General features: G+C 43.4%; 2 protein-coding genes across 4 annotated transcripts in view; both read right to left on the bottom strand.

Annotated features, from left to right (window-relative positions):
* ARHGAP26 (Rho GTPase activating protein 26) overlaps positions 1-6522 on the bottom strand; it is a 305883-nt gene extending 299361 nt beyond the window's left edge. Inside the window, exon 1 of the mRNA XM_084635724.1 lies at positions 5104-6522. Coding sequence (XP_084491850.1) covers positions 5104-5257 — 154 coding nt within the window. The 5' untranslated portion in view covers positions 5258-6522. The remainder of the gene's footprint in view (positions 1-5103) is intronic.
* Positions 6523-19518: 12996 nt separating this feature from the next.
* Positions 19519-27801, bottom strand: part of LOC311524837 (uncharacterized protein) — a 208916-nt gene continuing 200633 nt past the window's right edge. For all 3 annotated transcript variants that reach the window (XR_014712627.1, XM_084636381.1, XM_084636380.1), the window contains 2 exons: positions 21773-21810; positions 19519-20396 (listed from right to left, as the gene is read on the bottom strand). Coding sequence is in view for 2 of the 3 variants with exons in the window: in XM_084636380.1 (XP_084492506.1) it covers positions 20354-20396; positions 21773-21810 (81 nt within the window). In the remaining variant the exon portion in view is untranslated. The remainder of the gene's footprint in view (positions 20397-21772; positions 21811-27801) is intronic.

The following is a 27801-nucleotide window of genomic DNA, read 5'->3' as shown; positions in this document are numbered from 1 at the left end:
GTGAGAGAGAGGTTTTTCGCAGGAGTGGGTGGGTGAGATTCTGTGGCCTGCGTTGTGCAGGAGGTCGGACTAGATGATCATAATGGTCCCTTCTGACCTTAGTATCTATGATGTGTATTCACATGGGCTACATGTTTTAAGCTGATTACGCTGCTTTATACTCATATGTTCGTTTAAGAAAACACAAAGGACATCTACACTGCAAAGAAAAACCCGTGGCACAGAGTCTCGGAGCCCAGGTCACTTGACTCGGGCTCGCAGGGCTCTGGCCGCAGGACTAAAAATATTTCAGTGCAGACATTCCCAGGTTGGAGCCTGGGGTCCAAGACCCTCCTCCCTTGCCAGCTATCAGAGCCCAGTCTCCAGCCCAAGATGGTACATCTATAGTGCTATCAACCAGGGCTCTCAGATTCGCTGCTGGGGGGTTTTCTTTGCACTGTAGACATACACACACAGAATGACTCTGCTTTTAGACGAGGAAGACAGTATGTCTTAACCAGCTCTCACATTACTTAACTTTCAGTTCATATTCCTCCGAATAAATCATTTTTTCCAAAACTTTTCACTGAATGTCCATTAAGCCATTTTAAGAACTGCACCACAACAATGTTCATACCCTCTATGTATTATGGCTGAAGAGTATGGTCCATATTGTAATTTAGATTAGTGGGGCAAAGAATGCATCTCTCAGGTACACCCAGGAGTAACAGAGATCAGAATACAGATCTACCTTCCTAGAACACCAACATAAAGAAAAAGAAATTCTACAGACCACAGTACTGTAAGCACTGATTGCATCATAGCAATTAGAGACAGAAAGGTTTCAGAGTAGCAATCCTGTTAGTCTGCATTCGCAAAAAGAAAAAGGAGGACTAGTGGCACCTTAGAGACTAACCAATTTATTTGAGCATGAGCTTTCGTGAGCTACAGCTCACTTCATCGGATGCTCATGAAAGCTTGTGCTCAAAGAAATTGGTTAGTCTCTAAGGTGCCACTAGTACTCCTTTTCTTTTTGCAATTTATTTGAGGATAAGCTTTCGTGAGCTACAGCTCACTTCATCAGATGCATCGGATGAAGTGAACTGCAGCTCACGAAAGCTTATGCTCAAATAAATTGGTTAGTCTAAGGTGCCACTAGTCCTCCTTTTCTTTTTTAGAGACAGAAAGACACTTATTGAAGTACCCAATCTGTCCCTCTGAAAATACAGTATGTGACACCCTCCCTTCCTTCTCTTCCCCAAATAGAGTTCATTTCAGTTATTACACAGCACACTTGATTTTAGCCAAAAGGCCAACACAATAGTTCTATTACTCCTAAAGTTTTCACTTCAGTAACAGATCAAGCTGATCATTACTCAGGCAAATTCAGAACAGGATTGCTCAGAGAAGTCAGTCGTCTATCCTGTCAGAAAATAGCTTGTTGCGGTAATAAGCCAAGAGAAATTCAATGCAGTCCATTCTAACCCTTCCATCTCACACAATATGCCTGCTAGCGTGATGCCGTTAATAGCCGTTACTCATATGGGTCTGATTCAAGGCCCAGCAAAGTCAATGCAAAGACTCCCCTCGACTTTCCTACTGAACTCACTTGGAGTTTTTGCCACCATCTTATTCAGGGCCAGGATTTCATCAAAGATGTTTATTGAAATGACGGTAGGAAAAAAACCTGAGTCATAAACCGTTCTTTCCCTCGAAGAAACCAATACACTTTCTTCCACCACAATTTATATAAAGTTCCAAAGTCTTCCTATCACCAGGCAACATTGTAACTCATCCTTGTCGCTGCTGGACCGGAATCATCCTAGCTGTCTTGGATATATGGAAAGTGACACAGATTTCAAGAATTAATAGCTAAGAACACACAAGGGCAACTGCAGCGTCTTACCACATACCCAGATGCCACTAAAGAAATGCAAGTCACATTAATTCAGGGTAGCATAAAAATATTTGTCATAAAGCCCGATCCTGGCAAGAAGACAGAAAGCATTCCTAGATCAGTCTTTCCTTAAAAAGGAATTCACTAGAACTAGACTTTGATTAATCCAGAGAAATTTCAAATGTATGTTCCACTATTGTACTGGAAAGAGATACGTTGGCTTCAAAAACACACCACTTGTAGATGGCTTATCCCCAAACAACATGCTGATACTCAGCAGGAAAAGGGTCTCTTATGATGCCACAGAATTAAACATGCTGCTGTAATACATCAGGTCTGCAAACGAGCAAATTTGTGAATGCTTATTCTTTGACAGCCAGTCACCCAAAGTGTAAAGAAGTTCAAAGGGGAATCCTGAAATACAGAACCTCTGTGGTGAGATTATAAGTGTAAAGGACCTAAACACCTGTAGGCTCAGAATTTCACCTGAGGGGGAAAAGAGTACAAATAAAACCCCAACAGCTGCACTCAGCATTTATGAGGAACCCTCCAATGACAAACCAGAATGTAGGAGCCCTGGATAGGAATGTCACCTATCCTGATTTTCAGTGGGTAACCCTATCTGTGTTTTAGAATCCCAAAATAACTCGAGGCATACAAAATACCATGCTGTAGTGTCCAGATGTGAGAACATGGCAGCATCATGATGCTGTTGCAAATGAATTTTTTCTGCAGGAACCACAGCCATGGAGGATGGATGAGAAAGGTTTAGTCTATCTCCTCCCACCCTCTTCGTTTTGTTTAAACAAAAATAATCAAATTATAAAAATAAATAAAAAATGGGAGTACATTTAGGTTACAAGATACTTTGACAATATGCTTTTAAGAGAGAGCAATAGAGACATTAGCCAGAGGAAATATCCATAATTTAGTATAATTTCACTCTCTACAGTGAAAAGGAATCTGTATAGGGGAGATTACATTAAGAATATAGCACCTCCAAGACCATATTTAACATGATTTACTCCTACCCGGGTAGATAAAAATCTAACCACGTCACACCTATATTAATCAGGGCTGTAACATGATTCAATAACACAATTACACCCGTTGGGTCCCAACTACACAAGCAAATCTAAGCTTGAAATATATGATAGAGCAGGGTGGGGAAGCTAGGATATGTAAAACACTATCCCTACAATATTTATATTGTAACTGGGACACCTTGTGTTTTCAATGCGGGAGAAAGTTAATCTGAGGATCGCATCTCGATTCTGTCCACTTACAAAATAAAAAATAAATGCTAGGATAAGTTAATAGTCTTAACCTACAACCTAATTTTACAAGAAATTGTTTCCCTATTACAAAAATCACCACTTCAGTTTCCACAAACTGCTTTGGGCAGAGGGAGGAATAGGACCCAGTGCTGGGACGGGACAGGCCAGTCTTTGGGGGTGAGGGATAGCTCAGTGGTTTGAGCATTGGCCTGCTAAACCCAGGGTTGTGAGTTCAATCCTTAAGGGGGCCATTTAGGGATCTGGGGCAAAAATTGGGGATTGGTCCTGCTTCGGGCGGGGGGTTGGACTAGATGACCTCCTGAAGTCCCTTCCAACCCTGATATTCTATGATAGGTCAAGTGTGAGATAAATCAGTAATTGTACAAAAACCATGTGTATGAACAGCTGACTGCATAATGCAAGGCAGCAGGTATTGTTACCAGTCTCTTTCAAGAGATGGATTTCATTACTGAATCCACACTTCACCATATAACGACATGTATTTTTTAAAAGTAATATTCATGCAGATTTAGAATTCAAAAGCAGGTGCCAACACTTTTCCTTATGGCAGGCAAGAGATTCATCACTCAGCTTTTCAGATGTGTATTACAGGGTTTCCCTGTGTGTTTGCATGCCCTATGGAACTCTGAAAACTTTGCTAAGAATGCCTGCATTACCATTAATAAGAACTGCTCACAAATGTATTCCTCCTGAACTAATGGGAGAACAGACAGACTAAAAACAGCTTAATTTAACACCATTAGCTACTTTCTAAGAGAAAACAGGAAAAGGACACACAGTAGTGTACAGCTCTTCCATTTTAGTTTAGAAACAATGACAACCAAAAGTAACACGCATGATCAGCTTTGAGAGAAGCTCTGTATCTAGTGAACTGTCTTTTACTGCAGTCATATACGTAAGCCACACTTCAAGTCATGAGGAGCAATGTTGCAGATAAGGTACAACCTCCACACTGAGAGGAGTTAAACATTGCTAGTATTTATGAACCATGACCAAGTGGCATTTAGCCTAAAGATGTAGAGTCATGGGGATTTCGAAGCTATATTACAGATTCACTTTATCAGAGAGGAGTAGACTATACAATTCTACCACCACAAGGGTTGGATTTTTTTCTTCTTGAGGGACAGAATTTAAAACCAAAAAAGGGATATTCATCATTGTTTGTGTGTTTACTTTCCTGATTATTCAACTGGCAACATCTTCTGGAGAGGAGGCAATTGTCCTCCCATCCCCTCTCCCACTCTATTACAAGAAATTGAATAAAGAATTTCAAACAGAAGAGAGACAGCTCTGCTAAGAGCTAAAGCAGTAAGGAAAGACAAGTGCTGCTACCTTTTAAATAACTAGGTAAATAATGCACCTACAAAAACCATAACCCCTCCCCTTTCCGAGAAGCTGCTTTCACGTGGCCTTTCCCAGTAGAAATATGCTAGGACTTTCAGAAGGAGAAGGGAAAAGTCATTAAAGACCAACCCATTTTTATTTACATACCAAAAGGTGAAAGCCAGATAATTTACAGCTTGCCTGCAGGACTGCATTTTGGAAGACACCCCCAAGACATTCTCATTCGGAGTTCCTTATCTTCCCCCAACACCTGTGCACCACACCCCAACCAAGACTGCCCAGAGACACATCTGTTACTAATTAAGCTATAGTACAACTGTTGAAAAACAATAAGGTATTAGCATGAAAGCGATCATACAAGATTAATACTTAGCTCCTATTTTTCCCCACAGCTTCCTGCTTCTCCATCCAATACCCTTCCCAGACGCTCGTATCTGTCAGCCAGTGCCGCCCTGTTATTCCACCATGCAAAGGTAACCCGGGTGGCACTGGGTCAGATACATGCGATTCGGGATTCCTTATCAGGTTTAAGCCACCATCATTCCTTCCCCCTGCCCTTCAGGCTTCTGACACGCTGTCACTTACTCTTGAGTGCTGCAATGAGCGACTTCCCATCTTTGATCAGCTCCTTGATGAATTTGTTGGTCTTGTCCAGCTCAGCTTCATGAGATTTCAGCGTCTCTCGGAACTGGGGGCTGTCCAAGCAGCAGTCACTAAATTCCAAAGCAGGTAGTCCCATGGTTTCCTCACACACCCCTCCAACAACCCTTTTAAAAAAAAACTTAAAGAAGGAATTCCCACGAGTGCAACCAAATAAAAAAAATACACGTATATGTTCTTAGTCTATTTGAAAAGAAAACGAAACTTTATCCACAGACGAGCACGCCTCTCCTCCCAATTGGTCACAGATTTCCAGGCACCTTAGAGGGAGGGAGGGGAATCAATTAATTAAAAATAATAAGCAGGTCAAAGGAGTTAATGAGGCTCAGGGTCTGCACTGGGATCCGCCTCAGATGCCAGGGGGTGGGAACAGGAGCAGCAAAGAGGAGGGGGCTCGTGCTGCAGTAGCAGCAGCTGCCTGGGGACTGCTCATGGCGAGAACTTCCACACACGCTGCAAACCCCAGGGTGCCTCCGCCGCTGTCTCCCAGCCCATTCAATGCTGCTTGCTACCTAAAGTTCCCCAGGCTGGGGGAGAAGCAAGGAGCCCAGCGGCCTCACTCGGCGGCAGCAGCTGCTGGTCAGCCCAGCCAGCCCTGATGGCATCCGGGACCAATCGGGACGCTTCCCTTCCCCGTTGGAACGTTGTGTATCATTTTTCCGAACGCGCTTCCCATCAGAACGTCCGGGTATCTTTTTTCTTCGAACGCGAGGCCTCCTCTTGCGCAGCCGGAGCCAATCGGCGCAAGAGCTGCTGGGGGCAGGCAGGGGAGAGGGAGGAGGGATGCCCCAGCGATGATAGAACAGGCGAGGGGGGCGTGGCCAGGCCTGTGTCAAGTCGCATGAAGGAGGAGAAGGAACCCCCACCGCCTCTTAAAGGAATACAGTTGCTACCGAGACCGCAGAAGGCATGGGGGAGGTGCTGGGACAAGAACAGGGGTTACTCAAGGACATTCCTCTGAAATCTGTTGCTACAACCTCATGCGGGACCAGAGGAGACCCAACAAGAACAGTGCAGGAATTTGGGGGGGTGGGCACTTCCTAGCCTCTGGTGGGATTCCTCTCCCTCTTAACACGACTAAACTTTCCCTGTCAGGAGAAGAGGACTTTCCTTGACAGTACTGTACAAAAACTTTCTACACACCAACCCTGCATGGGCTTACATGGGGCACTGGAAGGCAGGAGACCTGGGGTCTGTTCCCACCTCTGCCAATAGGCTATTATGTGACCTTTGGCCAATCATTTCACTCCTCTCTGCCTCGATTTCCCCTCCCGTCGTGTGTCAGGATTATCTATATTGCAAGGAGTGCTGGTTGGGATAGTTTCTGTTTGTTCCTGTGACATATTGCAGTGAAAATAATCTTTTTGTAAGTTTTGTTTAATTTTTTCTTCAAAGGTTTTTGAGGTTTTGCCAATAAAACTTCAACCCAAAAAGCGTGTTTGGTTTATTTTAAGCTGAAAACAGAAAAATGTTTTTTCTTTGAATACTTGAAAAATTTTGTTGAAAACACATCAAAAGTAGAAATTTCTCTTCTGATGAAAAAATCATTTTTCATCGAAAAATGTTTCAGACAATACATTTTGACTAGCTCTAATTGTAAACACTTCAGGGCATGAAATATCTATTATTATGTCTAGTACAATGGAGCCCCAAAGTACTAAAACATACACAGCCTGTGGATTATTAAATCCTGTTTTTCTCTGTATTTATTTAAAGATGGCAATGGGCTTGGGGCTGTATAATGCACACAGAGAAGCCCTTATCCAAAGAATGTATAGTCTAATAGTGACTCATGGAGAAGATTCAATGCACTGGGAAAGCCAGAGCTGGGGATGATTTGCTCAGACCATTATACCAGGCCTATCTCTGTAATACAACATACAATTTTTTTGTTCTGATTCTGCAGCTGTGATGACAATAGTCATTTTTAAACATGGCTGCCACATACATGATCCCTTACAATATGACACTTTAGCATTTAAGTCCAAGCAGTGGTGGTACTAAGCATAGGCAGACTTCAGTTGATAGGGCTCCAAGCAGCTCAGATGGGCCCCAATTTAGTATTACCCCCAAACTATTGTTCATCTTATTTAATGTGGACTTTTTAGCAAGCATATTAGTATATATAGTGTTGGTATGTTTTTGGTTTGTGGAAATAACGCAATTAGTAACTTTACCTGGGGGTAGGAGGGAGCCAAAATATTCCTACTTAGGGCCCCCAGTAGGCTAGCATTGCCTCTGATCCAAGACTGTAGTAAACTGTTGTACTTTTTTAGTAAGTGTAATTTTCAAGAAAAACGTGTAATTTAGTGGGTCAGCTGTGGCTGGAAGCAAGTCATGTAACCATTCTATGCTTTGGTTATTTCAGCAATCAAATGGAGATGACAGTACTTCCCAGAGGCATTGTGATGCTTAAATCATTAAAATTCATCTACAAAGGGAAAAAAATGAGCTGGTGTGCTTTTTTATTTCTTTATTCTATAAAGAAGGCCCAAAAGGTTTGTGGTTCTGGTTAAAGGGCTTGGTTTTGTTTATTTCTTTTGAGTTTTTTACCTCAGAAATTCAGATCCTGTGTAGCCTAGAAGACTTCATAGCCCGGGGGCTCCATACAGGGAGACCCTTATGTCTAAATCCAAACCACGCTGGCCTTTTGCATTGCCATATCATGATAAAAACTCATAGCTAATTTTCTGTCCACTCACAACCCTAGGTCTCTTTCAGCATTGCTGCTTTCCAATTACGTATCTGGGTTTGTGATTATTTCCCAGATTCATTAGCAGGAGATGAGAAATAAGACTTTAATCTTCGAAGACTTTGTCATGAAGGGTGGGTTAGCATGATTTAACAGATTAGCTCCACAGAGAGAGACTCCGTGGAAGTACCATGACATGCTAGCAGCCCTACTCCGTCTTTCCAGGCTGAAAGTGTGGGTGCACTATATCCGCTCTAAATGTGTTGCACTCAGCTAGGCGTATAGGATCAGGGATGTGTAACTATACCGCATAAATTCAGGTACTTTCATTTTTAGAGGAATATGTTTAATTTGGGATGGGACAATATTAAATGAATGAATTTGATAAACCATGTCAATAGGAGTAGCTGTGTATACCTCTGGAACACCCTATGAATCCAGAACACGCACTGCCGCTGCCCATTCTCCTACCTCTCTATCCAAAACTGCCAGACACAAATTCCAACCCACAAAGCAATTACTATTGTTAATTCCTTTGGCTTCAACTCATATGAGATGCATGGGGGCTAATTATCAGTATTAAAAAAGGAAACCGCATCAGTGGTGGGTTGGCGGCCCTATGGCGTTCTCTCTTTTACTTCTTTCAGCAAATGACTCAGTCATGTTCAGGCTGAATTCATCCCAACTTCAGCCTGCTGCATTTAAAGGGATACAGACATACTTTTTATTCTACCAGAGCAACTGAGAAGAATGGTGCCTGAGTAAAGCTTCTTCAAAGAAATCTGTGAAACCAACACAATGAATATTAAATACTAAATAATCCAGTACAATACAGCTTTAAGCAGAGTTTTGTGAACACCAGAATGAAACACCTCTTGTTTTCACTGAGATTTAATTTCTAGCCAGTCCATAACACACAACACAAAATATAAGGAAGTGAATATACATAAACCCAAATGGTCTGGAGCTGAGCTACCTTAGAGAGTGCCTTTCTCCCATGCACCATCACAATGGCTGTGATCAGCTGTGAGCCCTGTTGACAATCCCTGGATGAGCACTCTCAGCAATCAGTATTGAGCTCTGGAATTCCCTTTCTTGTGAGCTGGTACAGACTAACACGGCTACCACTCTGACACCTGAAATCGTTTCCTGTCAGAGCTCTGTCAGGCTCAGGAGAAGGAGAGATTTCTAATTCTGGCTGTGTCACTGCCTTCCCACATATCCTGGAGTAGCCACACCGCCACCTTAGTTTCCCTCTCAGATGAAATGGGAGTAACAATAATTATTTGAGCATAAGCTGTCGTGAGCTACAACTCACTTCATCGGATGCTTATGCTCAAATAAATTTGTTTGTCTCTAAGGTGCCACAAGTACTCCTTTTCTTTCTGCGAATACAGACTAACACAGCTGCTACGGCTGCTATTCTGAAACCAATAATTATTTGCCTACCTCAGGCATAATGTAAAGTTTAATTAGCTAATGTTTACATAGCCTTTGTTCACTACTATAAAGTGCTAAGTATTATTATTTCTCACTTTAAAATTGTCTACCATTGATGTTTGGTTTTGTCTACAATGGGCCAAAATGCCCCAGCATTTTTTATTGGTTTTGTACACTTAAAATGTTATTGTTTTAGTTTAATGTTAACACGTTGATGAGCCCAACACTTGTCAAATGGCTAACACAGGAGAACCTACAACTAGTTGGACACTCGCAGTAAATGTAACTGGGGCTGAAAGCTGAATTCTGTACAAATAATTTGGACTGGCACTTTGGGGACAAGTATACCTAGTGAATATTTCCTGATGTTTATCATCAGAGGGATATTGGGAGTCATAAAATTTAGGGGAACAAATGCCAGATGAGGCATTTTGTGAATAAACTTAATATTTTTACCAGTTCTGTTTTATACGGGGAGATGGGTTTTAAATGATGTAAAATCTGAAATATGCAATATGAATGGTAACAGGGGAGACAACAGAGTCTAATATTATTGCCTTTGAAAGCAGAGAAAACCCTTATTTATTTTCCCTTCCTGTTGCTCTACCAAATTGCATTATGCAACCTGTTTTTCAAGCAAAAATCAGAGGATGTCTCACAACCACAAACAGTAAAGGAAACAATGCAAAATGTAAATTTTGCTGTAATTTTATAATGGGGACAGAAATAAGACTATGCAAACTCATTGTCCTGTGTGACCAGTGACAGGATTAGAAATCACTCCTCTTAGCAGTCAAATCACAGCGCTTCCTCAGTGGTTCTGTACTTTTCTTTTTTCCTGCCTACTTCTGACATGAGCATCAGAATAAACTCATATTTGAGTTCCCAGAGTGCTGTGTCTGTTGGCAGAGACAGGAGTGCAGGAACTGGAGAGGAATAATAGCGACTGATGCATTCCAAACAAGCTTTGTTGGGGTCATGCATCCAAACTGTCTGTAGCAGACTGCCATGTAGGAAAAAAGAAACCAAAGCTTCTAAATTTACTCCCTAGACCTTTGCCAACTGCTTGTGCCCCTAGGTATACTTGCATGGGTTTGTGATGCTCCATCAACCTCCAGCAACCTTTCCACCTAGTATAGCATCAAGTCACATTAATTTGACACGTTTTGGGTCCTGATCCTGCTCCCACAGAAGCCAATAAAAGTATTCCCATGGACTTCAAGGGATGCAGGATTGAACCCTTCATTAGGACAAAATAAGTATTCTCATGCACTTCATCAAGGCATTTACAGGCTATTACTGAGTCACACAGATAGACATGAGGGGTGAAGGGGCAGATGTGTGTATACACACGCATGTGTGTGTGTGTGTACATGGATGCATATACAATTATTACCCATTGTCAGAAGATATTGAATGCTGTTATATCTCTTCAAAATGTCCTGCACCAACAAATTCAGACACAGCAGGCAACATGGCAGTTGTACAGTCAGCTAGCGTTCTCTGATCTCACAATGTAGTCTCCATTGTCAATGATCATAAAAAATAGGGTTGTGGAGAGGGATGTAACTTAGGAGTTAACACCACACAGTAATTTGGTCTTGAAGCTTTGATGGTGGGGTTGGCTGCCTTGTAACCTTTTTTAAACTCCAAGAAGCTGTCAGGAGCATTTAGATTTCAGAAACCTGGAGCTGAGTGAGATATTTCTTGGAATGACACCCACTGAGCGATGTGTTCATTTGTTCACATCCCGTTTTTTATGTGACCATATATTGCACTCCCTGTCTCTCTCTCTTAAGGAATGTGTTTTTTTTATTAAGCTGGGCACAGATGAGTCATTGTGAAAACTGCAAAATGTGCTCCAAATGATATATTAAGCCATAGCAATGAATCTGTTAAGAGCCACAGAGAATGGCTATTGCACTGATAATCATTGTGCTGGTACTTTGCTGTCTGCAGTCTATCTCCCAATTAACTGTTCAGTGACTATGGATTCTGAACTCCAAAGGAATCACTGTGATGTAGTGTATTTGTCAGGACAGTCACCTCTCAAGCCTCCACTTTTTTGTCCAGTGCAACCAGGTCATACTTGACATATGCTATCAAACCTCACCGATCTCTTTCCTTGTGGCTACAGCAAACAACCTTGGAGACACCTTCTGCATTAGGGTAGAAAAATGTTTCTTAGATTAGATGTTGATGAGCTTTTGCTTTCACATTCAGGTGGGACAGCTCTTGGCAATGGGCTATAAGCACCACTGCCCTGATCTTTCTTTTGTCTTGGAGTTACTTTTTTAGGCAGCCGGGTATGTGGCTTCCCATCCTCTCCCAGGACAATTCCCCTCTTTTACTCTTTACCAGGGGAAGAATCTTCAGCATATTTCTCTTTCTTTTCCTCTTCCATCCCCTCATCCTAACCCAGTTAATCAATCTCAGTTTACAGGTCAAGGCCCTGATCCTACAAGCTGATTGGCAGGGGCAGCTTGGAGCACCTTGAAGGCAGTCATCGTCTGAGAACTACACTACTGAAGCAAATGGTGCTCTCCACTGGTGTAGGGTTCAACCCAGGTGGAGGAACTTGAGAGAATCAGGTCTCTAGAATACAAATTATTCTTGGGATTCAGGATCTAGACTGTCTCCAGGAATGCTGCTAGTGACACCAACACCAGGCACAGTAGCACTGTGCAGAGGTATATCAAAATGCCATGAATATGCCTGTGGGCCTCAACATGGGAGCCTCATATACCTCATACCACAGGTACACTTCATACCTCCATGCATCTGAAGAAGTGGGGGGTTTTACCCACGAAAGCTTATGCCCAAAGAAATCCATTAGTCTTTAAGGTGGCACCAGACTCCACGTTGTTTCTGTGGCTACAGACTAACACAGCTACCCCTCTGATACCTCATGCCACAGATCTTTTTATTCGTTTTGATGGGGGGACACTTTTTTCTTTTTTTATGAAGGCAGTGGCGGGGGATACTGTCAACGAGCCTGCAGTGTCACCACTGTCAGAAGAAATGTGCTGCATATCAAGTTGCTTCTCACTTCCCCTAGTTACTGTTTGTGCCTTGGACAAGTCTGTCGTTGCCCTGCCCACGGTGGGATACTACAGCTATTGCTGTTGCTGTCATCAGCATCCGTCTCTTTTCTTTCTTTCACTGATTGGCCACTGCCTGTTACTACTTATACCCAGCCGCCTACTCACATATCTTTATAGATAGCTGATTACTGCTTTGCTTTGAAAATGTGCTCTCTCTGCCCCTCTCTCTTAGGCCCAAATCGAACACATTACAGTATTTACGGTACGTTGCAGCTGTGCTTTGGGGTTCTCCCCTTTAGTTAGAGTGAAGAACTGTGAGAAAGGAGAATCCTGGGATGAGCCAAGTACTTACTCTGTGACCCCTGGACAAGTCGCTTGACTGTCTTGTGACTCTTTCAAACTCAGCTGGAAAAATTGGGAACATGGCAGGAATATGAGTGAAAACATGGGATCTGAGCCAAGCTACCCTGGGAATAATATATCACAGTTTCCTTTCATCTCACTGGCGGATATCAAATAAAATAAACTGAAATCAGTCTCCAAAACCAAGTAAGAGAGTTTATGGAGCAAAACACAGGGTTGCTTACTGTTGCTCAGAGACCTTGTATGATAGGTATACTGCCCCTTCAGTTTTCACCCATTGCATCGGGTTTGGTTGCTCTGATTCCCTATTTATAAAAAAAAACTCGACTTTATCCCAGGTCTGGGAGTAATCCCCACCCACGCTCCAGTGCTCCCCCCAGCGGATGCAAAAGCGGTATTAATGGATCTCAGAGAGAGCCACATCCAGCCGTTAGCTGGAGGGAAAGCTGGCCTCCTTTTTGTTCTGTGTTTGTCAAGCACCTACCACAGTGGGGACGTACTCCATGACTGCAGCTCCTGGGCCAGGTGTGAGCAAACTACGGCCCGTGAGACTCTCCTGCCCGGCTCCTGAGCTCCTGGCCCAGGAGGCTCGCCCCCCCCGACCCCTCCCCCGCAGCCTCAGCTCACTGCACGGCCAGCGCAATGCTCTGGGGGGGAGGGGGGGCTGCGAGCTCCTGCCGGGCCATGCAGCTGCAGAGCCGCAGCCTGACCTAGTGCTCTGTGCTGCGCGGTGGTGTGGTTGGCTCCAGCCGGGTGGCACGGCTGCCTGTCCTTGTGCTCTGGGCAGCGTGGCTGGAACCACCGGTGCTCCAGGCAGTGCGGTAAGGGGGCAGGGAGCAGGGCGGGGGGGTGGATAGAGGGCAGGAGAGTTTGGGGTGGTGATCAGGGGGACGGGGTGTGGATAGGGGTTGGGGCGGTTAGAGGGTGGGGAACAGGGGGGTTGAATGGGGGCAGGGGTCCTGGGGGGCAGTCAGGAAGGAGAGGGGGGTTTGGACAGGGTGGCACAGGGCAGTCGGGGCAGGGGGTCCGGGGGTGGTCAGGGGACAGGGAGCGGGGGGGGGGGGTGGATGGAGCAGGGGTCCCAGGAGGGCCATCAGGGACAGGGAACAGGGGGGTTGAATGGGGCAGGAGTCCTGGGGAGGGCCATCAGGGGGCGAGAAGCAAGGGGGGTCGGATGGGGGCGGGAGCCAGGCCATGCCTGGCTGTTTGGGGAGGCACAGACTCCCCTAACCGCAGGGTGACCAGATGTCCCAATTTTATAGGGACAGTCCTGATATTTGGGGCTTTTTCTTATAGAGGCACCTATTACCCCCCACCCCCGTCCCGATTTTTCATACTTGCTAGCTGGTCACCCTACCTAACCGGCCCTCCATACAATTTTGGAAACCCGATGTGGCCCTCAGGCCAAAAAGTTTGCCTGCTCCTTTTCTAGGCCTACTGTAATACAAATAATAATAATGAGGGAAGGATGATGGAAGTAAGGGAGATGCTGAGCCAAAAAGGCTCAGAAGAAATCCACCCATTCCTTGCCCCTTCCACCAATCCCTCAACAGAAAAAGATGTTCTACTAACATGGAAAATCCCACTGCACTGTAGGTGAAAGGGGAGGGATTGTGCTTCTACTCATGTCAGGCCTGATCTTCCAAGGTGCTGAGTGCCCTTAACTCCCCCCTGACTTTAATGGGAGTTAAAGCTATTCACCTTTTTCTGGCTGTCAAACGTTTTGCATGTCGCTTTTTAGTAGTTTGCACAGTAGCTCGAATGGTACATGCGTTCCAGTGTACCCTCTGCCTATATTAGTTAAGGTAGTTCCCTGTGCTCAGGAAACTCTTCTGTTAACACCTCGTTGTTCCTTACAAGTCAATTTAATGTTCCTTTTTCAGGTTAGCACCTATCTGGTTTCACGGAGCTGCAACAATAACGGTTAGCTAACCTCAGCCTCCCTTCAGATCACTGCTAATGACCTTCAGCTTTAGCTTGTCTTTCTGTATTTGGGTTACAGCTCAGCTCTGCTGGCCCCTCTCTGCTTTCTTGGAGTCCAGAGGAAGGACAGGGCTTTTTGGGTTTACTTTGTGTTTTTTCACGTTATGAGTGCTGTCAGTGCAGAAATTCTAATCCTTGGCCCAGCTCCACCGGACTCAAAATAGACATCTGCAGCTATTGAGTTTGAATAGAATTGATTTACTAACCCAATCGTAGCTGTCTGGAGCTGGGCCTATGGTGTCTGTGTTTGTTCATGCTATAAAACAATCCCCCTAGTTAGCTGCAAAATAATAGAGGACGAGGCTGAGACACAGCAAACTCGTTTTCCACTTGTGCTTTGCAACCAAGATTAGAACCCACCTCTGCTGCAGTGGAGTACTTCCACGGCATGCGGTACATGCTAATAAAAGGGCACGACAAATAATACATTTAGCACCTGTCTGGCTAACCATAGCCCCCTTGCTGTTCATTGGCACGTCCTGAACACTGAAAGAAGAGGTTGTAACCCAGGTACATGAGTCAGCACTGCACACGTGTTTTGTGTCACGTAGCTGATGCCTAATGCTGCACCGAAGGGGTTAATGCAGCCTTTAGGAAACAAACGTTTTGTGTTTGTTTGGCTTTAGTTTGCTTGATGTAAGTCTTCTAGAAAGTGGCTGGTTTAAAACATGCCATTTTGGGGCTCCAACTACCATGTTTTAATAAACTCTTACTACTTTATTAAGACTTACTTATTATCATCATCAAGCCCAGACCCAAGGAAGAGCTCTGTGTAGCTCAAAAGCTTGTCTCTCTCACCAACAGAAGTTGGTCCAATAAGAGATATTACCTCACCCATCTTGTCTCCTAATATCCTGGGACCAACACAGCTACAACACCACTGCATATTTTATCAATGTCAAATTGTGCTCCACAAACTGAACTTTCCGTCAACTACAGTCCCCTGTCTGCCAGACTTTCTTCCTCTAGTACAGCACACCAAGCCGCAAAATGAGCTGAAGTCAGGTCCCAGGGTAAGGATTCACACTGGTCCTCTGCGACCTCCACTGTGCTGCGCTCTCACCTTTCACACTGACATCAGCATTCCACCTAGCTTCTACTCTGGTTTTTTTGGCCTTGGGCAAACAATTTAAAGTCGGTATGCTTTAGTTTCTTCATCTGTAAAATAGGCGTGATGATATTAATAAAGGACCATGTGCTCTTTCTACTGATGTACCATGGAAGGGTAAAATATTTTTTTCACTTTCATTTTTAATGGTTAATCTGCCCATTGTTAATGGTTAATCTAGACCTTCCCAGAGACTGGACATAAAAATCATTTAAGAAGTGATGCTCTATTCACAAGGTTCCAGAGGCTTCATTACTCCATAACACAAGTCAGTGTTGGATTCAAGTGACAATGACTCTGTCTATTCTCATGTTAAAACACCATTCAAACCATAAAAGTTACACAAACAAACACACACATGTATAGCTAAGACACAACTAGCAGTACACTATTATTTGATTGCTTATAACGTGGCTTAGGTGGTGTTACAAGCCAGGGAGACAATGGCTGGGTGGCCATAAGCACCCGAGCAATGTACAATTGCCCTGAAATGCAAAGGCTACTGTAAGAAGTTATTCACTCAGAAATCTAGCATGCCCAGAGGCTTTAAGTACATTTAACAATACAATGTACCTGGGCCTATGCACACAGAGACTTCACGGCTTACATATTTATGTGTGCGCACATATAATTCCATCTTTTGGGCAAAGAAAGTATTAAATCTGAAAGCTTCTGTCTCAGGGTATCAGGCCATCAGGGGAAGGAAAGGGTGCATCATCTCCTTCCGGTGATGGTGGCGCCTCACCTTCAGGTTGCGAGGTGTCGCAACCAGAGCCAACGGAGCCACATTTGTCCTCTGGGCAGTGAAGTCTAGCAACCAGAATCTACAGGGCTGCCTTTGTCCTCCGGGCAGCAAAGCTTAGTGGCCAGCACAGAAAGGAATAGGGGACCCAGTCTCACCAAGTCCCAACCCAGGGCCCTGTGGACCCAGCAGTCCTGGTTTCAGGTTCAGACCCCCCTCTCAACATGTTCTCTGGGTCACTTCCTACCCTTGCCTCCAGATCCTGCAGTTCTTCTGGAGTTAGCAGCCCTCCATCTCCCTTGTCGACTGGGGTCCTTCCATGGATTCAGCACATTCAGCCTCCATGGGCAGCATGCATCCATTCTCCTCCTCAGTCCACCTAGACTGAGCTAAGCCGCCTCCTTTTATATACTGCTTCCAACTGAAGCATCCCCAGCAAGGGCCTGGGGGCATAGGCTCCTGGGCTCAAATTGCATGGTTAACCCTTGCTGGGCCAGTGCAGGGTTGGTACACCCCGTCACAGCTTCCCATCATTGTCTCAGAACAATGGGGCTTTCCTAAATACAACTTCTTAACCCCTTCCATGTAGAAACATTTGCCACCACATGCAAATAGCCCCACATATGGCTCTTATGGCCCCTTGTCACATATGACAAGGGGTCATAGGAGCCTGCCATACCTGTATACACCAGTGATCCTGCTAGTCCAGTATCCCGCCTCTGGCAGTGGCCTATAGCGCTGCTTCAGAGGAAAGCGTTAAACCTGTGGAATGTTTCTAATTGCACAATACTCTAACACTGGTGGGGGGAATCTCCTTCTGATCCACCTACAGATTCATAGATATTAAGGTCAGAAGGGACCATTATGATCATCTAGTCTGACCTCCCGCACAATGCAGGCCACCGAATCTCACCCACCCACTCCTGCGATAAACCTCTCACCTACGTCTGAGCTATTGAAGTCCTCAAATCATGGTTTAAAGACTTCAAGGTGCAGAGAATCCTCCAGCAAGTGACCCAGGCCCCATGCTACAGAGGAAGGCCTGAAGGATAAGGAGTGATCAATAATCATGTATGAAAAGGTGCTGTTGAGATGCAAAGGCGACTCTAGTTTCACATGGAAAGATGGAGACCCTGTCCTTAGCATTATCTGCTCAGCAGTCTCTGGGCAGGTATGACACAGGAGGAAGTGGAGAGCTTTCAGGGGGATTAGACACTGGGGAACCTGTCTCCATTAACAGCCAAATGCATGAAGAATGGATCAGAAATGTGTTCTCAGTTGCATGTGAAAGTGAAATTAAACTATGGACAGCCTTGGTGGAATTCTCCAGAGGAGGAGGAAGCCTAAGTGGCAGAGGATCCAGTGAGTGAAATAAGAGACTTCTAAACCTTCAGAAATGTCCAGGGAAGGAGTGCCTAAACAATATGGGTAATTATAGATAAGGCAAAGTTTCATTCATACCAATAGCTGTCATTAGCCATATGCCAAAGGGGCAAGTCCATCTCTTGCGGCTCTTACTTTCCTCAGGGACGACAAGAAAGGTCATCCAAAGGCCAGCGAAACAACTTGTATTGATCTCCTCCAGAAATACTGAATGTCAGCTGATTAGTGTGGCTCTGTGGGGACTTCAGTCTTAAAATGATGGAAGAACACTGCAACACATCATTACATGGGAGAAAGGGGTTGGAGAGAGACAACAGAAGAAAAAAGAGTGGGAGTTTGGGAGACTGAATAGAGAGATGAAGAGCCAGGGATAGAAATATCTTCATCACCATCTCACAGATGGTTTTGTTAGACAGTTATCTTGGACATGTAATAGTAATAGTGGTAATAGGGGTAACAGTAACAGATAACCTCTGTCCGACACATTCTGGTATAGATTACACCTTTCTTATATGCAATGTGATTGTGGCTGTACCAAAGATGGGACACAGAGCTTGTGCTGCACACTTCTTTGGCAAGCTGTAACATAAGCTCATGCCAGGAGACCACAGTATTATGCCCTAAATAACTTGCTTGGAAGGGACACCCTTAAGATGGATTAAACCCACAGAGAGAAGCTTCTGAAATCATTGTCTAATGGGGCCAGGCATCTGATACATCTAAAATTGTGGCCTTGAAAACCAGACTTATGCTAGGCAACGAATACTGTGGCAAACTGATATTGCCAGCCTCTCCGCTGCTTGTGCAAAGCTTTCAAAAACTTCATGGCTTGGAGGAGACCCACAGCCCTATGTTCCTTGGCAGTCCTTTCCTTCCCAAAGGGTATTTCAGCTTTTTTGAGGCTGCACACACAAGAAATATGCTTGGGCCTAAAGCCTCTGAAAGGCATCAGGTTCTAATAATCAATGGTATACCGAGCAGTAGCTAGTTGATTGATTGATTGTGTATGTTTTTGTAACAGCGCAATTTTGCTATTCAATGTTTATCATGTAAGAACCATAGACTCAGGAACACAATGTCTGTTCCATGCCTTGTAAGCAAGGGCATGTAGCTAGTGGTCAGAGGAAAGGAGTTGTGACTCAGAACTAGTGGCTTCTGTTCTCGCTTCTGATTCTGACTTATTCTGTAATCTTGGATAAATCAATTATGCCTAAATTTTCAAGCATCCACTAATTTTGGGGAGACAATTCAAGATACCTCGGGCCTGGTTTGAAGAGCAGCTTGCCACTCACAACTCTAATTCAAGGCCCGAGGTGTGTCAGATTAGGCACCAAAAATGTGAGGCACTCAAATTTAAGAAATGAGGCCTGACAATCTCTGTGCTTAACTGTATACACTTTGCATTCGGATCAGGCTCCGGAGAGCAATCCCAGAACTGTCCGTTGGAGGCTCATGCTGAGCTGGCTTTAGAAGAAACTCAAAACCTCAGCCAGATTGAAATGAGGTAGGCTCTATTTTTCACATTATAACAAGACAATTAAGAGGAGAGGAATGTTCTCCAATATCCTCATAACAACTGGAAAAAAATTACAAACCACCATGAAATTGTTTTAAAAATTTGTTTCCAGGCATTAGAACGAGAAGTTCCCAAGCTAAGCTCTAGTTTCCTGGAGGATTTCCAAAGATGTCCACAGTGCAAAAGTCCGGATGCCACATATAAGATGGATGTCAACGCTGAGCCTAGAACATACATACACATTCAGTTCCTCCCAGTTCTGCTCAGTCATCATCTCAGAAACATGGACCTTGCTTCTCCACCTTGTCCTGCTCATTGTCATAGGTCTTGGAACACTGATCCCGATTTTCCTTTCCCTAAACAGTCATTGGCTCTCCATTCATCCCTCAAGCTCATGCCTGATTCTTCTCTCACTTATACCAGTTTTACACCAGTGTAACTAGATTGGCTTCCAGACAGTTCCTCCTGGTTTTCATAAGTGCATCAGGCCCACTGTCTTTCTCTGAAAAATCCTGCAGAAAAAGTTAGCAGTGCCTGCAAATCCTGTGGAAATCCCCACTATAGCACATTGACTCTGCCCTGAGAGATTGACAAACTCATGCTGTATAGTAGGCAAAAACATATCCCTGTCTCCCAACACCCCGGAACATTGAGATGAGATTCAGAAACTGGATCTGGAGCCAAATCCTGTGGCTTGAGCCAGCAAATTAATTTATCTTCTCCCCTCTTAAGAATTGCACATAATATTTGGGTTTGGACTATAGATCCCAAATTTCAGCCCTAAATCCCAATTTGCAAACCCAGAACTACATGAATTGGATCACTGACTTTTGTTCCCTTTGCCAATAGTAGCTTTGGAGCATCCTTTTTAGTTCAGGGAGCTAAGTCACTTCAATTTCACTCTTCACAGTAAATCCAGAGATCCAACATGCGTATTCAGTTTCTTCCTGCATTACAAAAAAACAAAAAGTTAAACAAGACTTCCCAAAATGGAGGATGGATTTTTTTGTGCCTAGCAATTTTGGTGCCCACTGAGCTGGTTGTGAAGTGAGCCATGGTACATCTCGGAAGTGAGGGTCACTGGAGAGACAACAAAAAAGACCAAGAGGCATTAAAGCCAGTGTGACTTATAGGAAGAGAGAACATAAGAATGGCCATACTGGGTCAGACCAAGGGTCCATCTAGCCCAGCATCCTGTCTTCCAACAGTGGTCAGTGCGAGATGCTTCAGAGGAAGTGAACAGAACAGGGCAATGTATTGACTGATCCAGACTGTCGTCTGCTTCCAGCTTCTAGCAGTCAGAGGTTTAAAGACACCCAGGTTGTCCCTGACCATCTTGGCTAATAGCCATCCACTATCCTGGATGAACTTATCTAATTCTTTTTTGAACCCCATTATACTCTTGGCCTTTACAACATCCCCTGAGTTCCACAGGTTAACTGTATGTTTTGTGATGAAGAACTTCCTTACATTTGTTTGAAACCCATCAGGTTTGAAACTCATTGGGTGACCCTTGCTTCACATGTTATGTGAAGAGGTACATTCACTTCCTTATTCACTTTCTCCACACCATTCATGATTTTATAGATCTCTGTCAGATCCCCCTTAAGTTGTCTCTTTTTCCAAGATGAACAGTCCCAGTCTTCTTAATCTCTCCTCATATGGAAGCTGTTCCACACCCCTTATCATTTGTGTTGCCCTTCTCTGTACTTTTTCCAGTTTTATACTATCTTTTTTGAGATGGGGTGACCAGAACAACATGCTGTATTCAAAGGCATACCATGAGTTATATAGTGGTATGATGATATTTTTGGTCTTATTATCTAACCCTTTCCTAATGGTTCTTAACGTTGTTAGCTTTTTTGACTACCACTGCACACTGAGCAGATGTTTTCAGAGAACTATCCACAGTGACTCCAAGATCTCTTTCTTGAGTAGTAACAGCTAATTTAGACCCCATCACTTTGTATGGGCCAGAAAATGGATTTGGTTTTTGTTTTCTTAAGCTAAGACCCAAACTGATGAGCAGTTCAGCAGGAAAGGTGCCAGCTCCATGTTCCTCCAATAAACTAACAAACAAAAAAAGGGATCAATTGTTTAAAACAAAAGATGTTTTGTCCTGCTAAAAGGGACGGCCCCTTCTGAGCTGTCTCCACACCCTGAAAGGATTAGAAGCATTTAGCTTCACTTCTTTGTACCAATAAAACCATTTGACAACAGGCCTCCTGCTGTGCGGTAATAGAGAACAAGCTGAAAGCTTGACATTGAGAGGGGTGGGGAGTGGGAAAATAGCAGGGTGTCTAGTCAGGTGCAGAGGACTTACCTGAACAGGACGGGTAGCTTTTCAATGAGACACTGCACCTACATAGGTGGACAATTTATGAAGACAAATTAGCACAAGAGGTCAAATCTCACACCTGGCAAAGAAGGAGCAGCCTTTAAACAGAAACCACTGAGATGCCTATATGCACAGCAGCTGAACCAAAGGACAGTGCACTGAAAAAAGGAAAAATTGACACATGCTTTTTTTTTTAAAGAAAGAAAGAAATGGAACTAGTATTTGCAGGATCTCGATCCACCTTAGAGAAGGAATACACAGGTATTCAATGAGTGCTGTGACAGGAAGCTGAAGGGAACAATGCAATGCAAACAGGAGAATAGGAGAGTCTGTGTAGCCTGTCAAAAGGACAAAACATGTCAGATGTGTACCTGCTATAGATATATGGGACAGTGTCAGAGCTAGCTCAGAGCATCTGAAATCTTCATGGAAACTGGGCATGAATAACTGCACTGAGTACAAGCTCAGGGATAACACTGTGTAATAGTGATCAGTGGGAAGTAGGGGATGGAGAAGATAATAATATAGGATCATATTGACCCAGCTGGGGAATAAATCTTAATGGAGAAGCGTTAATAAAATATTACTTGGCACTTTTAGGAGTCTTTTTGCAGATCTCACACCACTATATAAAGGTGGGTAAGCAATATTACCCCCATTTCACAGATGGGGAAATTGAGTCACAGTTGGATTTCAGTTTGGGTCAAGCAAAATGAAGTGGACTAGCCCAAGATCAATAAGCAAGTCAGTGGAAAAGGCTGGAATAGGATTTGGACTCTTGACTCCCAGAGAGCTGCCCTATAGAATATAGACCATGCCATTTAAAAAAAGCCTAATTCCAGTGTTAAAGAAGTTTAAAGTGTTTTACGGGTGATGGCAAGTTCACCCTTTTTGCAGCAGGGAAAATAGGACCCTAGTGATAACTCCCAGCAAAGAAGAGGAAGATATGGATTAGTGAGACACAGAAAGGAATTCCCTTACATGTACATTCATCATGCATGTATTTTGCTTTCCTTGCGAGCATCGCTACTGTTGGAGGCAGAATAGTGGATCGCCTCATTAACGATCAGAGCCAATATTTCAAACTCTTTTCTCTTAAATAAGAATCACAGACGTGGCAGTTACTTGACATCAGTACAGGCCACACTATACTCATATTCCATGTGTGGAAAATTCTTTGACATCAATAGGAATTTTGTGCTAAGGTCAAAGGTACTACATGGTCCTAAACAGCTCATTTCCCCCTTTTATTCTATTGGGATGGATCCATTGGCAACAAAGCAAAAGAACCAAGATTTTCAGTAATAAAATTAATATCTTTACCTTGCATACACACTTGACAAGCAGCTTCATTATGCATTGTGAAGAACAATAGGGAAATTTAGCTGTGTATGAGGCATATAGGTATCGAGATAATGAGAACACATAGCTATCCCTTTCATCTAGATTCTTCTTCTATTCTGTTCTTTCAAGGTTATCCCCAAAATGTCTCTGTGTGCTATAGTAGATATCAGCAAATTCAGGCAATAGGGACTGTGTACAGTAAGTAGATCTGCCATCTTAGATTAACCTTTTAATAGCAAACTCATTATATCATGCTGACATTTAGGGCAACATTTGCAAAGGACACGCATGTTAAGCATGCAGTAAGATGCAGATAATAGAAATATTTTCATCCATCAGAACAATTAAATGACTTGTGCAGCTGAAGAGCTTGACCCCCCAGGTAAAAAACATAAAGCATCCTACAACCACCTCCCTCCATGTCAGGGAATGATGTTAGGGGATCCACTGAGCATCAATCTCCATCACATCAGGGGTGGCTTCTCTGCATGTAAGTCAGTAAGGAAGGAATTTTAAAGAGGTCAGGAGCTGGTTACTGAGCTCTGCCTGGCTGACAGCTCCGTTTTCCCAGAGGCCTAGCCAGCATCTGTAATCTACTGCCGACAGAATGGCTGGATCAGAACCTAGAGAAGGTGTTTTCTGCCTGTGTGCTTGTGTTCCTAACTGAGCACACACAGATCTTCAAAGAGTTCGCGGAAAGTGACTGGCTTCCAGCAGCTCCCCCGTCACCTCTGTCTTACTCATTAAAATCCACATGCCCCATTTTTTTCTATGTCAGTGGCTTCCAAAAGCTCCTTTTTCCCCTTCAATGAAACACACAGTGGTCTCTAGAAATAAAAAGAACAGCAGCAGCAAAGGACGATTTCACTGTGACTGAGACAGAGAGGCTAATTTCCTTAAAGATAGTATCATTCTTTAACCAAAATTACTTTAGAACGCCTCACATGGTACTCAGAATTTAGTGTCAAATCTCCACCTGTAAAAGTTTTGCTCTTCTGAAAAGAGTTTTAAGAACAGAACATAAGAATGGCCCTACTTGGTCAGACCAAAGGTCTATCTAGCCCAGTATCTTGTCTTCTGACAGTGGCCAGTGGCAGGTGCCCTAGAGGGAATGAACAGAACAGGGAATCGTCAAGTGATCCATCCTCTGTCGCTCATTCCCAGCTTCTGGCAAACAGAGGCTAGGGACACCATCCCTGCCCATCCTGGCTAATAGCCATTGATGGACCTAGCCTCCATGAATTTATCTAGTTCTTTTTTGAACCCTGTTGGGTCTTGGCCTTCACAACATCCTCTGGCAAGGAGTTCCACAGGTTGACTGTGCATTGTGTGAAGAAATGCTTCCTTTTATTTGTTTTAAACTTGCTACCTATTAATTTCATTTGGTGACCCCTAGTTCTTGTGTTATGAGAAGCAATAAACAACACTTCCTTATCTACTTTCTATATATCAGTCATGATTTTATAGACCTCAATCATATCTCCCCTTAGCTGTCTCTTTTCCAAGCTGAAAAGTCCCAGTCTTATTAATCTCTCCTCGTACAGAAGCCGTTCCATATCCCTAATAATTTTTGTTGCTCTTTTCTGAACCTTTTCCAGTTCCAATATATTTTTTTTGAGATGGGGCAACCACATCTACATAGAGTATTCAAGATGTGGGGGTACCAGGGATTTATATAAAGGCAACATGATATTTTCTGTCCTATTATCTATCCCTTTCTTAATTATTCCCAGCATTCTGTTCACTTTTTTGACTGCCGCTGCACATTGAGTGGATGTTTTCAGAGAACTATCCACAAGGACTCCAAGATCTATTTCTTGAGTGGTAACAGCTAATTTAGACCCCATCATTTTAGATGTATAGTTGGGATTATGCTTTCCAATGTGCATTACTTCGCATTTTCAACATTGAATTTCAGCTGCCATTTTGTTGCCCAGTCACCCAGTTCTAAGAGATCCTTTTGTAGCTCTTTGCAGTCTGCCTGGGTCTTAACTATCTTTAGTAATTTTGTATCTGCAAATTTTGCCACCTCACTGTTTACCCCTTTTTCCAGATCATTTATGAATATGTTGAATAGGACTGGTCCCAGAACAGACCCTTGGGGGACACCACTATTTATATCTCTCCATTCTGAAAACTGACCATTTATGACCATTTAAACAGCCGTCTGTCCATATGCCCCATTTGCAGGGTAAAAAATGTGTTCTTTTACCTCCCTTATTTTTTTTCCAGTTCAAAAACTTTTGAGATCTCTGGCATTTATGCAGACCGATTTGGCAGCCTATTCATGTTCACTTGGACAGCAAGATATAATCTGAATTTGGGACTCTTGCAATAAGAATGTTACTTATTATATAACTAAACATTTGTTACTAATGGATGGGATTGATGTGAGCTGTGTTTATTACAAAGCTGTTTGTTAGTACGATTTACATTCTTTTCCATTGTTTTCATTTTTGTGTACTTCATCTGTTTTTTGCTCACTGGTGTTCCTTACAGTTGTATTGGAGTTTTTCTGTGGTTGCATTTCTCATGTGGTTAAAAAATGTAATGCAAAGATCACTTGAAAGAATAAAAACAAAGAACATTTTCAAAATGATTTTGAGATTTAATCCTCCAGTAATTTAATTTGTAGGAAGCAGGGAGTGAAGCACTGAAAAGAGAACATTTTTGAACAAATCAGGATTACTTACCCATGCAAATATAGTGATCCAATTTACGCATGCCATCGTTATAATTTATTATAATAGCATCACAACTCTATCAAATGGACTGTGATGGCTAATTCTGACTGATCCTGGATGTTATCTCGATTTAATAGGTGTTTTCCATTTCTGTTCAGTGGTTCTAGGATTTATTGTTATTTACATAGGAAGTATCTAGTGGTTAAAGCACAGAATTATGAATCCAGTGTTATTATTGGCTTTCACACCAACTTCCTGTGTAATATTGGCCCAGTAATTTAACCAGTTTGGCCTTGATCATGCTCCCACTGATGACAGGAACAAGCCCTCTGGGTATTAATTTCCTCATCTGTAAAATGGACATATTTCAGAGTAGCAGCCGTGTTAATCTGTATTCGCAAAAAGAACAGGAGTACTTGTGGCACTTTAGAGACTAACAAATTTATTTGAGCATAAGCTTTCGTGAGCTACAGCTCACTTCATCGGATGCATTCAGTGGAAAATAGAGTGCGGAGATTTATATACATAGAGAACATGAAACAATGGGTGTTACATACACACTGTAACAAGAGTGATCATTTAAGGTGAGCTATTACCAGCAGGAGAGGGGGGGATGGTGGGGGAAACTTTTGTAGTGATAATCAAGGTGGGCCATTTCCAGCAGTTGACAAAGAATGTCTGAGGAACAGTGGGGATTGAGGGGGGGGAAATAAGCATGGGGAAATAGTTTTACTTTGTGTAATGACCCATCCACTCCCAGTCTCTATTCAAGCGTAAATTAACTGTATCCAGTTTGCAAATTAATTCCAATTCAGCAGTCTCTCGTTGGAGTCTGTTTTTGAAGTATTTTTGTTGAAGAATTGCAATTTTTAGGTCTGTAATTGAATGACCAGAGAGATTGAAGTGGTCTCCGACTGGTTTTTGAATGTTATAATTCTTGACATTTGATATGTGTCCATTTATTCTTTTACGTAGATAGTGTCCAGTTTGACCAATGTACATGGCAGAGGGGCATTGCTGGCACATGATGGCATATATCATATTGGTAGATGTGCAGGTGAACGAGCCTCTGATAGTGTGGCTGATGTGATTAGGCTCTATGACGATGTCCCCTGAATAGATATGTGGACACAGTTGGCAACAGGCTTTGCTGCAAGGATAGGTTCCTGGGTTAGTGGTTTTGTTGTGTGGTGTGTGGTTGCTGGTGAGTATTTGCTTCAGGTTGTCTGTAAGCAAGGACTGGTCTGTCTCCTAAGATCTGTGAGAGTGATGGGTCATCCCTCAGGATAGGTTGTAGCTCCTTGATGATGCGTTGGAGAGGTTTTAGTTGGGAGCTGAAGGTGATGGCTAGTGGCCTTCTGTTATTTTCTTTGTTGGGCCTGTCCTGTAGTAGGTGACTTCTGGGTACTCTTCTGGCTCTGTCAATCTGTTTCTTCACTTCAGCAGGTGGGTATTGTAGTTGTAAAAATGCTTGATAGAGATCTTGTAGGTGTTTGTCTCTGTCTGAGGGGTTGGAGCAAATGCGGTTGTATTGTAGAGCTTGGCTGTAGACAATGGATCGTGTGGTGTGGTCTGGATGAAAGCTGGAGGCATTTAGGTAGGAATAGGTTTCCGGTATAGGGTGGTGTTTATGTGACCATCGCTTATTAGCTCTGTAGTGTCCAGGAAGAGGATCTCTTGTGTGGACTGGTGCAGGCTGAGGTTGATGGTGGGATGGAAATTGTTGAAATCATGGTGGAATTCCTCCAGGGCTTCTTTTCCCTGGGTCCAGATGATGAAAATGTCATCAATGTAGTGCAAGTAGAGTAGGGGCATTAGGGGACGAGAGCTGAGGAAGAGTTGTTCTAAGTCAGCCATAAAAATGTTGGTATACTGTGGGGCCATGCGGGTACCCATAGCAGTGCCGCTGATTTGAAGGTATACATTGTCCCCAAACATGAAATAGTTATGGGTGAGGACAAAGTCACAAAGTTCAGCCACCAGGTT

This window comes from Lepidochelys olivacea (assembly GCF_965140295.1).
Source record: "Lepidochelys olivacea isolate rLepOli2 genome assembly, chromosome: 8".
Lineage (NCBI taxonomy): Eukaryota > Metazoa > Chordata > Testudines > Cheloniidae > Lepidochelys > Lepidochelys olivacea.
Note: the sequence above shows the minus strand (reverse complement) of the source record. Positions and strands in the feature narration are given on the sequence as shown.